The following is a 12,085-nucleotide window of genomic DNA, read 5'->3' as shown; positions in this document are numbered from 1 at the left end:
TGTAATCAGATTACAGACACCTTTGAAAAACTAGATGATTACTTATAGGATTACTTTTACATTCAAAAGGGATGTTTGTGAAAAAATGAGCATTGCAAAAAGTTCCAGATTGTTCCACCTGAGTGAATCTGACCACAAGTCAGAGACAACTATGATGACACAGCAAATGCATTAGGATCGCAGGAAAAGAGTAGGAGTAGGCTTTTGTCCAAGCTATGTCTTCCAATGGTGCGAGTGCTGTCGGCGTCCAAAGATGATCCAACTTGAATCAACGCTTGGATGTAAGGATGACAGCAGATATCACTTATTATTGATATCTACATAGCGCATTGATTCGAATCACACTGGTGCTCTCTCATTTAGCTATTTGCACCTTACGGATTGTGTTGGTTGTGGATGGCTGTTCACAAATGGATATGCATATTTTAACATAATAATGGTTGAATTAAATAAGTTTAAGCTGACTGTCAATCATTGTTTTTGTGACCAGTAGATAGGCAGTGAAAAATGTGATTTTGCAAACGCTGCATAGTGCAGATCCCAGTCTATGGGGGAAAACTTTTAGGGAGTTCCTTCCTTCTAAACTCCTCCGTGGTATTGTGCTCCATACTGTCAAAAACAACATTTCATTTAAGAAGACCACAAGTGGGGCTTTTACTGCTGGATCTAATGTGTGCTGATTCAGATAAATGAACATAGGCCTAATGGACACATGCTAAAACTCGCACACTTTTGATCGACTTAAACCGCTGCAAATTATAGAAGCATCAAAAGTGTCACCAAAGAAAAATGGAAACAGTAAGCCTATAGCAAACACAGAATTTGGTATACATTTTTCATATGCAAATAGCACTTTTCAGTAGTGCTCGTAGAATGCCATGAGATCAGCATGTATTTATTTTAAACTCAAAGCAATAAGCCTGCATGACAACAAAATCATAAACAACAGAGTAGGCTAATAAATCCTTCGTTTTTGGGTTACTTTCGGGTAAAACAATTGGGCTAATCTAGATTTCCATATTTACAAGTCCTATTCTTGAAGATCAAGGGTTTTTCAATTAGTTGGAATGCCGGGATATCTGACAGACTTTGGATTTGAATGTAAAGATATTGTCTAATCATATTATTATATGTAGTAGAAAGCAACGGGTTAGAAGAAGCCAACATAACCAACCCATAAAGTAAAATGCAATATATGGCCAGCGATGTAAACGCTAACATTGATTTGTCCTGTAATAGATGTCGGTAAATTGGTAATATAAAGGTTTGCCTTCTTCTAATTCCTCTTATTAAGGGGAAAGTAATCCCTTACAATTTGACATGTAACTAATGGATTACATTTACAAAGTAACCTACCAAACCCTGCTCGGTATCACATTTTTGGTGCTTCCCCCTCCCATAACTGTTTTACAGTAGCTCCGTGTTAAAAAATACATTCAGGGCTCATTGTGATGTTATTCCCAGTGTTCAAATAAAACACCATTGTGTTTTGGTGATTAACTTCGGTATCTGTTGTGCCATGGACACTAGCACTGACATGACCCTCCCCCATCGTTACCTTCACCTGTATATAGATTATACTTCATTATCCTCTATTTATACAGGTTGATCCACTGAGCGTCTTTTACGGGGGACACCTGTCAAACAAACAGGTTAGACCTAAGTCGGAACGTATCCTTTAGTTATTCCAGTGTAGGTACAGTACCTTCTGGTCGGTGGTCTTCTGGGCACAGTCTTTGAGGGGGTCTTTGTCCACGGGCTTGCGGATGTGGGCCACGGTACGAGCCTCGCAGTCCTCTATCCGTAGACGCAGGTCCTTGATCTGGGTGATGTAGGTCACACACGTCGACTCGTCCTGCTCACCTGTGTGCAGCGTGGACATTGTGGAGATTGGTTAGGATTGGTAAGAGCGTGGCACGAGTAGCGCCGAGGTTGTGGGTTCATTACCCGCAGGGAACACACACTCAAAATGTATGCACTCACTGTACTATAAATCATTTCGAATAGAAGCACCTGCCGAGTGGCAATAATAATACAATTCTTATATTATCATGGTGAGGAGCTTAGAGGGCAGGATGGGTGTGAGGTCACTGTAGGTGTAGTAAGATAGAGGGTTGAATGTAGTGTGGTGAGGCCTTTCCCTTGATGTCTTCCATGTACGTTCTTTACCTTGCAATACCTCATTGCTTTGAATGGAATTACAATTGCAGATAGAGATAGAGAATGCTAAATATACACACACACACACCCCACACACACACACACACACACACACACACACACACACACACACACACACACACACACACACACACACACACACACACACACCTTTGTGCAGTGCATTCATATGGTTCATGATCAGACATGCATGTTTTCACATGTAGTGTGTCACATGCATTCAAACAAAGCACATTTCATTCCGAATGATCCTCTATGCAGGCGACTACACTGTGCAGTGGTATCTCTACACACAGCAAAACACAGCTTGACCACTACCTGAATGTGCTTTCTGAAGCACGATATTGCATGACAAAAAAAAGACAAAAAAACAAAGCCACATTGGAAACAGGAAATGTACAAAAAAAAAGACAATAGATATCATGCACTCATTCAAAAGCTGTAAGAGCTGGCGAAATTGCTGTCAATGTGAACACTAAGTTGACGGGGGTGGAGTGACGAAAACAACAAATCGTTCATTCTTGAATGCCCCAACCATTCATAGTTCAAGAGCCTGGCGGGTTCACTGTTGCCTGTGTGAGCTATAGCCTAGCGTGACACACTCACCTTTGGTTTTAACCACTGGTCCTGAAAGGTGAATTTGACAGTTACCCAATGTTGCTGAACTGGTGTACAGTAACACGCCTTTCACCCCGGACTACACACATCCACTGTATAAAATACTGTTTGCTGGTGGTACTCAGAGAAGGAGGGTAGATGCCACCCGTACTGAGATCAAAACTTTATTTTGCAGCCTGCTGTTTATTAGGTAATTACACATTAATTATTTGTCAAACCAGGAAGTCACCAAACCAGGAAGTACCCACTAATACCCCATTAGTTTCTTAGTTAATACCGTGTAAACGCCAGGTAAGTACCAGGCTGTAAAATAAAGGGTTCCAGACGTTTGTTGTGTTTGTTCATGAGCATGCAGGTGGAACTGACCTTTCTCCACAGAGCGCAGAAGGTTGTCGTAGTACTGTGTGGTCTTAGAGTAGTCGCCCTCGATCTGCATACGGTCGTGTGGACCAAACAGCTGAGAATCCTGACTGTCACGCATGAAGTCCTGATAGTGAAGCTCCAGGTTCCTCATAATCAGCCTGTACTCCTCCACCTTCATGGTCTTAAACTATAGAGGGAAGAGAGGGGGGGGGGGAGAAAGAGAAAGAGAAAGAAGACAGTGAGAGAGAGAGAGGGAAGAGAGAGAGGAAGAAATAGGGTGAAAAGGAGAGAAGGAGAGGGAAGACAGAGAGAGAAGAAGAGGTAGGAGAGCAGGGGGAAAAGAGGGAGAGGTAGAATAAGGAGATGGGTGAGTAAATAGTCCATCTAAGGCATGGTCATCTTTCAAAACCTCCTTGAGAGAGGAATCTATCAGAATTGCCGGGTCAATTTGTCCCTGTCATTCTGTCCATGTACCCTGCCTTGTATCACAAGCTGTTTTAGGCGGTTACATTTGATAAAATCAAATCTACAACACAATCAAGGCTTTTAGTTTGTTTGTCACGTAACACAAACGCTTTGGTAGACACGGCTCCTTACTGTCGTAGCAGTATCAGAACTTTCCCCGACGATAATTCCATTTCCAAAACCCATGAGGTTTTCTAACTCAATCAAACACTCGTCCATGTCTACGTGGTCTGCTCTATAAATAACAGAGCTCGAGACTCAACCTCACCGTAAAGCAACAATGGTATGGGAAATCTCCCCATTCAATTCAGCACACTTACGGTAACACGAACAGGGTGACCACTCGACTCCCTTGATTGACTGTCTGTGAGGATCGCGTTTAAACTTAAAACAGTACTCGTCTAAACGTCAAACAGTTAACTAACGTCAAACTATTCTAATTACTGTATATCTTTCTAAAATGTTGGTTTTAAGATAAACAAAAAGACAGATGACTAGCGGTTACCATGGTGATGTTCCAGTTACGTATCTGTGTGATGTCTCTCGTCAGGTACTGCCAGGACAGCATGCTCTTCATGTCCACATGCATTCTCTGCCACAGGAGCAGCATCGACTGGTGACCAGAGTCCAGACTGGGGAAGGAGACAGAAGGAAGTGTTACTGTACTGGACAACAAATATAACTAGGGCCCAGAGTTTGTTCATGGCTAGGTTACGAAAAACCAGCCTGGTCCCAGATCTGTTTGTATCATCTTGCCAACTCCTATGGTCATTGTCAGGGAAGACAGCGCAAACAGATATGGGACGTGATCCATTGATGGAGAGCACTGTGTATTGATGTAAGAGTCTCACCTGGACACACTGTCCATAGCCTCCTTGTTGACAGGTGGAACCAGGAAACAGACTGAAGGCACCACCGCCTCAATGCCTGAGTGGTTAAGGACCTTCCACTTGTTGGGCTGTGGGGAGTTGTTGATGAGAGCACACTCCTCACCCTTATGGACGGTGATCTGCACAGGGAGATAGAGTATATGAGACGTTACAGTCCATGGATGGATGGATGGATGGATGGTGGCTGGCAAGACCAGCATGAATGAATGAATAAACCAGGAAGAATTAATGAATGGGGGAAAAAAACGAGTGATGAACGAAACAAACAAATGAAAAGAAAGTCTCTACCTCCTCTACATAGGTAGAGCGTTATTCCTACACCAGATACCTTCAAAAGGTGATGATAAAGATGATATGCTTACCTCCATCTGTTTGAAGTCACACACGGCCTGGATGGGCAGTTTACCCTTGATGGACTTGGTGGGGTTACGGGGCTTCAGCTGGATTATGGTCTTGGCTCTCTTGTTCAGGCCGGCCACGTGAGTCTTAAACTCATTCAGCTGCTCCTTCTCCTCCTGGCAAAGAAGGGAAAAACTTCAAAATCTCCCGAAAAAGATGGAACAAAAAGATAAGAGTTTCCTGGTTTGCTTTCTCTGCATTTGAGCGACTAAAGTTGTGCCTATGACGAGGGCCCATATTCAAGAAGTATCATAGAGTAAGAGTACTGATCTAGGATCATGCAACACCTTTCCATTCATTATATATAAAAAGCAGACCTGATTCTAGATCAGCAGTCCTACTCTTACGATTTATGAGTATGGATTCCAGAGCTAGGTGACCTCATGTTTTATGTGAGCACAAGCATCCATACACAGTCCAACTGTGTCGTAGGCTACGCACCATAGCATCCTGCAGCAGGTCCTCTAGTCGCGTGGCCGTAGTGGAGCGATCACAGCTGTACTTCTTCTTCATCATCTCCTGCATCTTCTTCATCCTCTCCTCAGCCTCTTTCACGTCCGAGAAGAACTGCGAAAAAGCACAAGTGGATAAGGGCATGTGTGTTTGAACAATCAATGAGAACATCAACAATTGTGTTTGGAACTATTACTCATGGAGCCATGCAGGTTTATGAGCCATTATTTCATTTGAAAATGATTCTGAGCATCCAAACCTGGTAGTACGTTGTGTTCTCTTTGAGGTGAGCCTCGATGCAACAACACAGCTGGAGGATCCAGCTCCACTGAGTCTGCAGGGCTGCTGTGAAGGCCTGGAAATTAAAGGGGGACATCAAAAGTTGGGCAAAACAGGGTCGTGTTCATTAGGCACTAAGCGGGGTAAAACAGACTGAAACACGGAGGGACTACATGAACTTGTCCAATAAGACATGCTTGTTTTCAGTTGCAAAACAATCTACTACGGTATGCGGTTCTGTGTACTAATGCATGCATCCAGGTTTACCCTGTTATTGCACATGGAGACCACTAGGGGGTAGTGCTGTGCTCACCTCCACTGTCTTCTTGCCGGGGTGGCCCTCCTTCAGCATCTTGTCTCCTGTGGCCTGGATGTCGTTGACCTTTTTCTCTCTCAGCTCCAGCTCACGCATCAGACCCTTCCGAAATGAAGATGAGCTATCAATGAGCTATCAACAGCCTTACATTCAGATGAACACTACTCCAGAGTTTGGAAATACTGTATGATCTATTCAATCTTTTTCTATGCTTCAGAAAATGTGCATTTGAGCAACCAGGCTGTCTTAACAGCATTTCTGATAAATTTGTCAAGTTATGTATATGGGTTTCTGGGTTGGCGGTTAGACCTACCGAGTAGTTGTCTTTCTTGGCAGTCATGTTGGTGTTGCGATCGCTCCAGTCGTAGTTGACCTCCTCCTCCTCTTTGTCGTTGAGCCACATCAGCTCCTTGGTTGCCGCGCTGACGAACACATAGAGCGAGTCCAGGTTACGCAGACGAGACTTGGAGGAGTTCTGGGAGAGAGCGGTGAAAGAGGGAAGATACAGATTAAATGACAAACTGTATGTGTACATTTATGAGAATACAATTATTACCAATCCGGGTGGTAGTTGACCATAACAGCATCTTCACCCCAAAATATGACATTTAACCCAAAAGAATGCTTCTGAATAAAGATCTTACCAGCAGCTTGGCATACTGAAGGTCCAGTTTGCCCAGGTATTGACTGTATGTCCCCTTACTGACTGGGGATAGCTGGCTCTGAGGGACACAAGGGACACACAGGCAACATCAATGTAATGTCACAGTCAGATAGAGAGGATCTAGCACTTGAGTTTGGTAACGAACGTATGCAATGTCTCCATTCCCTCGGATCAAATACAAAAGATATGGAAATATACGGAGAGTCTATGAAACAAAGTTATTATAACACCCCACTAAAACATATTTCACCTTTGCCCCCTTAAGGTCTAGTACCTCGTCAGCCTTGGCCCGTTCGATCTTGGCGCGGAAGTCCTCCACGGTCTGGTGCAGGCCCCGGTGGCTGCCCAGCTGAGACTCCACGGTGGGCAGGTCCGAGCCCCACTCGGCCTCGTCAATCCGCCTCTGACTCTCCTCCACCCAGGTCAGCAGGTCCTGGGCGTAGCGCAGGGTCACCTCGTCCATCTCAGGACGCGCCCTGGTGGAGGGCTGCTGGATGGTCTGGATCATCTGCGACTTGAGGCGCAGGTTATAATCGGTGCGCAGGTTCACAAGACGCTCGTGAAGGCGGTATACCCTGTGGGAACGACACGCATTTATTCGACAGGTAAGTGTTCTGTCCTGTAACACATGTTCTTCGGTTGCATGACTATGGTTACGCAAACAAGTTTAGGTTTCAATCATGACTAGAGGGGGAGGCGATATCATTTATCATTTAGAGAAAATGGTTTCAACCCTCACAAAGCAAATCGTTGTAATCGATCAGTGTATATAATAGGATAGAATCAAATAGAAACTAGATACTTTATTATCCATTTTGTGAGAAACTGACACGGCCAACACACCTGCGGTACATCTGCTCAGCCTGCAGGTGGCGTCCATCCTTGAGCAGCTGCACGTCGTTGAAGAGCAGGCGGATCATACCGTCTGCCTTGTCCAGGTCCCGCTCCATCTCGGCAGTGTGCTGAGCCGGCTTCCCTGCACTCAGGAGACGGATGTCCTAGAGGGAGGAGGGGATACCAATATTAATGTCATTAACCTATGAGCTTTCGAGAGACAGAAGGTAAAAGGGTTTCTATGGTTGACAGACAAGTAATGCTTCCTCCACTTGGAAGATTTCATGGCTTGTCAAAGTTGTTGGAGATAGTTAAGATATTCCTTTTGTTCTGTGAGACTGTACTAATCCAGCCCACCTCATGCTGTTGTATGACAGGAGAGGGAATACCGTTCTGATTGGATAATATATGCCATTTGGATGACTGGACACATTGGTTTTGAATGAGGTAGTAAACAGACAGCTAATGATTTTTTAACTGGAGTCATATGCTCCAGTTAGAAAATCACTGGCCTATAGCAACTTTACATAATTGAGGACAATGGCTGTCCTTAGTTTGTCTCAGTCCCAGCCTCAGGCCTCCTCACTGTACAGTCCATGACTCACCGTCTGCAGCAGGGTCTCCAGCTGGTTGAGCTGCTCCTCACACACACCTGACTCCATCTGGACTTTACTGACAATCCTCTGTAGTCTCTCCAGCCTGAGGGAAGATCATTTTACCTTTATTTAACTAGGCAAGTCAGTTAAGAACAAATTCTTATTTTCAATGACGGCCTCAGAACAGTAGGTTAACTGCCTTGTTCAGGGGCAGAATGACAGATTTTTACTTTGTCAGCTCGGAAATTCGATCTCGCAACCGTTTCGGTTACAAGTCCAACGCTATAACCACGAGGCTACCTGCCGCCCCAGAAGAGGAGCATGAACACCTATCTGGACAAAACACTGACCTGGTATAGAATTTCACCTCTGTACAATGCTAAAAGTGAACGAATCAATAGAAAAACAAACAAACAAAAACGTTTTATGTATCAACTATCAAATATAAACATATTCCTTGCTTGGCCACAGCTAAAACCGTCATAACATAGTAACACAATTACCCACAACAGCACAAAATCACTGAAAGTCCAGAACAAGACACTTACAGTCTCTTTGAATGCAGCAGGTACTCTACTCTATAAGGGTCCGTCACAAATGCCATACTCTTGTCCCTATGCTCTCCCTTCTAAAGTCCCAGGTAGAGAGGTGGCTCTTCTTAACACAGCCCCATCGCGTCATGGGAATTCTCTTCCGTCTTGGCAGGGACAACACATTTCTGCTGCGCTTGTTCAGCCATTCCTCACCCCAGTTCATGAATAAGGCTGCCCAGATAGAGCACAGCCCAGTCTGATGAACTTAGTTGAAACTAGCAGACGAGAACTGCCCATTATACTGAACGTGGACCCCAGCAAACAAGGCTGTCTCATGACAGTGGACCAGCCCATTTCAAGACCACTTGCAACACAACACCACTCCAGCCATCTAGCCTTATGATATTGGTAATATTGGTATTTGATGTCTTCTGACAGGTAATCAGATCTGATTAAGTTACGAGAATGCATTTTCTAAAAATACAAAATAAATCGCTCTGTACAAGACTTGGCCCCTGTGAACAGAGGATGTCTTTCTTTGCAATCCCTTCATTGCAGAGGGAAAACATGATTCAATCACAACATCTGGATACGGAGTCTCCGAAATAGGGGAGATGGGTAATATAATTACTGTGCGTTACTTAGCTTCAGATTTTGTTCTTGCAGCGGTTTAAACGGCACATGTAACGACAAGGAAATGGTCCGATAGAATTGGTCTCGAGAAGAATCCATCCGTCACTTTCTGTGGTTTTTATATGAATCATGAATCATCCGCTGTAAGTAAGTTGCACTCATCAACGGTCTGATATTCTAAATCGACGCTCTGTGGCGCTACTTAAATCAAAGAAACTAGTGGAAACGTCCATCTAAAGTCAAGGACGCATGAAGTCATCCCCGAAGAGCTTAGAGAAATCAGGCAGGACAGTGTCCGAGCCCCTACGGCATCATAGATAGCAAACCTCGGGCGTGCCAATGGCATTACTGTTCCAGAGGAACTGACTGTCGACAAACCAGCCTAAACAAGGCCCCAGAGCAGTGCAACCAAGGAAAACTGGGTTTAATCGACTAATGGAGTTAGTTATCCAGGATTCTCTAACACAGACCAACGAATCAATGACCGGTCTTGTGTCGAACAATGACATATTCTTCCCATTTTGTAACATGAAGACCGATTTATTTTCTAACAAAACAGGCAGAAACTAACAAGGTCACTTGAAGAGAGTAGATATATACTAATCAAAAATATAAACGCAACAAGCAACAGTTTAATTGATTTTACTGAGTTACAGTTCATGAGGAAATCAGTCAATTGAAATAATAAATCCATTAGGCCATAATCTATGGATTTCACATGACTGAGAGTACAGATATGTTGGTCAGTTGGTCACAGATACCTTTAAAAAATATTGACTTTACAAAGGACCTTAGGATCTCGTCATGATATTTTTGTGAATTCAAACTGCCATCGCCAAAAAAATGCAATTGTGTTCGTCGTCCGCAGCTTATGCCTGCCCACACCATAACCCCAACACCCCCATGGGGCACTCTGTTCACAACGTTGATATCAGAAAACCGCTCGCTCACACGGCGCCATACACGTGTTCTGCGGATGTGAGGCCCGGCAGGACGCACTGCCAAATTCTCTAAAATTACGTTGGAGGCGGCTTATGATAAAGAAAGGAACATTAAATTCTCTGGCAACATTCATTAATTCATGCATACCAATTGCACACTCCCTTATTGAGATTTGTGACAAAACGGCACATTTTAGAGTGACATTTTATTGTCCCCAGCACAAGGTCCACCTGTGTAATGGTGCTTAATCAGATTCGTAATATACCACACCGGTCAGGTGGATGGGTTATCTTGGCATCCCCACTAACTAACAGGGATATAAACTAATTTGTGCACATTCGAGATAAATACACTTTGTGTGCATATGGACCTTTTCTGGGATCTTTTATTTCAGCTCATGAAACATGGCACCAAGACTTTACATGTTGCGTTTATATTTTTTGTTCAGTGTAGATCCAGATGAGGATTGATGGAATCGTGGAATAATATATGGCCAGACATTGATATCCACCACACAGCTTTACTCACTCACCTCTCAAACTCTGTCCTGAGCAGTCGTTCTCTCTCTAGGATGGACACGTGCAGATGGCCCCATTCCTTCTCCACATCAATGGGATGGTAGCCTGGAGGGACCTTGACCTGACCAGCATGCACTGCACTCTGTAGAGGGGGTGGTGTGAAATAATAAGTGTTATCTATCTATATCAATCTGTAAAAAAACTGACTAGAGTATAATGGAATGGGATCCAATAGAGTCGAGTACAATTGAATACAATAGAATAGAATTCATCGAATAGACTAGAATGCAAACAGAATAGAAAATAATAGAATAGAAGCTCTGTGCATGGCTAACCTCAAATGACTGGTAGATGAGTTTGGAACGGTGCTTGTCGGCCTCCTTTGCAGGCAGTTCTGTCTCTTTGAACTTCAAGAACTGACGCCACAGGATCTGAAAGAGAGAGACAGAATGAAGGAGAACATTTTCCTAGCGTTCTCGAACGAACGGTCACAATGGGGACATTTTTGTATATATATTTAAAAAAAGAATGTGCAGTGAAATGCGTTGTTTTACAGCGTCAGCTATAGTAGTATGTCATCCCTGGAGCTAATTAGTGTTAAGTGCCTTGCTCAAGGACACGTCAGCAGATTTTTCACATTGTCGGCTCAGGTATTCAAACCAGCGACCTTTCGGGTTCCTGGCCCAACGCTCTAACCGCAAGGCAATCTACCTTACTAGCTAGTGAATCAATCCATCCTACTCTTGCTTCCTTTTTAAACACTACATGACACTAAACAGGGTTGAGGACAATTCTATTTCAAGACACTCCTTTCAGAAAGTAAACCGAAATTCCATTTGAAATGGAATTGACCCCAACCACGACAGCCGTACAAACTGCTTCCATTGACTAGTCTAGGTGATGATTCTGATTTGCTAAAGCGGTGAAGTGTAACACTACAGCTCTTGATGAGATAGTTATCATGTTTACATTCTCACAGTGGGAGTTACTTGAGGACGGATTGTAACCTTGTAGCTTTATAACATGTTCCAATGTCCTTAATTCACACACATACACACAGAGCGTGACCTTTTCAGTTTCATTTGGCCACTAAAGTGGTTAACCCCGATTATTTTGACACCTTCCCAAACAAAGACGCACGCTAAGCAAAGATAAGGGCTGTTGAGAAGAATACATAGAAAAGTCAGATGCTTTTATTAGAAGACACAGATGGCGTATAAACACAAATAGAAACAAATAGGAGACTTCTCGAGATACTGCTCATGCCTGTATTTTGGGAACCATTTTCTAGGAAAAGAGATCTTGGAACTAGACTACCTTGAAGCACAATTATACCCAGCCTTGTACCGCGCATTCTGATCATGCCATTACATCGGATGAAAAGTTCGAGTTGATAAAGGA

At 43.6% G+C, this 12,085-nt stretch overlaps 1 protein-coding gene across 1 annotated transcript in view; it reads right to left on the bottom strand.

The window, feature by feature from the left end:
• The window catches only part of LOC118364221 (plectin-like), a 140,830-nt gene that overhangs the window by 75,752 nt on the left and 52,993 nt on the right, over window positions 1-12,085 (bottom strand). The window contains exons 10-24 of the mRNA XM_052489079.1: window positions 11,020-11,115; window positions 10,699-10,826; window positions 8,068-8,161; window positions 7,472-7,626; window positions 6,903-7,203; window positions 6,609-6,686; window positions 6,278-6,439; window positions 5,962-6,066; window positions 5,629-5,724; window positions 5,358-5,483; window positions 4,880-5,032; window positions 4,479-4,636; window positions 4,133-4,259; window positions 3,166-3,349; window positions 1,706-1,863 (exon numbers count right to left, since the gene is read on the bottom strand). Of these exons, the coding sequence (XP_052345039.1) occupies window positions 1,706-1,863; window positions 3,166-3,349; window positions 4,133-4,259; window positions 4,479-4,636; window positions 4,880-5,032; window positions 5,358-5,483; window positions 5,629-5,724; window positions 5,962-6,066; window positions 6,278-6,439; window positions 6,609-6,686; window positions 6,903-7,203; window positions 7,472-7,626; window positions 8,068-8,161; window positions 10,699-10,826; window positions 11,020-11,115 (2,121 nt within the window). The remainder of the gene's footprint in view (window positions 1-1,705; window positions 1,864-3,165; window positions 3,350-4,132; window positions 4,260-4,478; window positions 4,637-4,879; window positions 5,033-5,357; window positions 5,484-5,628; window positions 5,725-5,961; window positions 6,067-6,277; window positions 6,440-6,608; window positions 6,687-6,902; window positions 7,204-7,471; window positions 7,627-8,067; window positions 8,162-10,698; window positions 10,827-11,019; window positions 11,116-12,085) is intronic.

Source organism: Oncorhynchus keta, chromosome 31, assembly GCF_023373465.1.
Source record: "Oncorhynchus keta strain PuntledgeMale-10-30-2019 chromosome 31, Oket_V2, whole genome shotgun sequence".
Classification (NCBI taxonomy): domain Eukaryota; kingdom Metazoa; phylum Chordata; class Actinopteri; order Salmoniformes; family Salmonidae; genus Oncorhynchus; species Oncorhynchus keta.
This window is presented reverse-complemented; position numbering and strand designations above follow the sequence as displayed.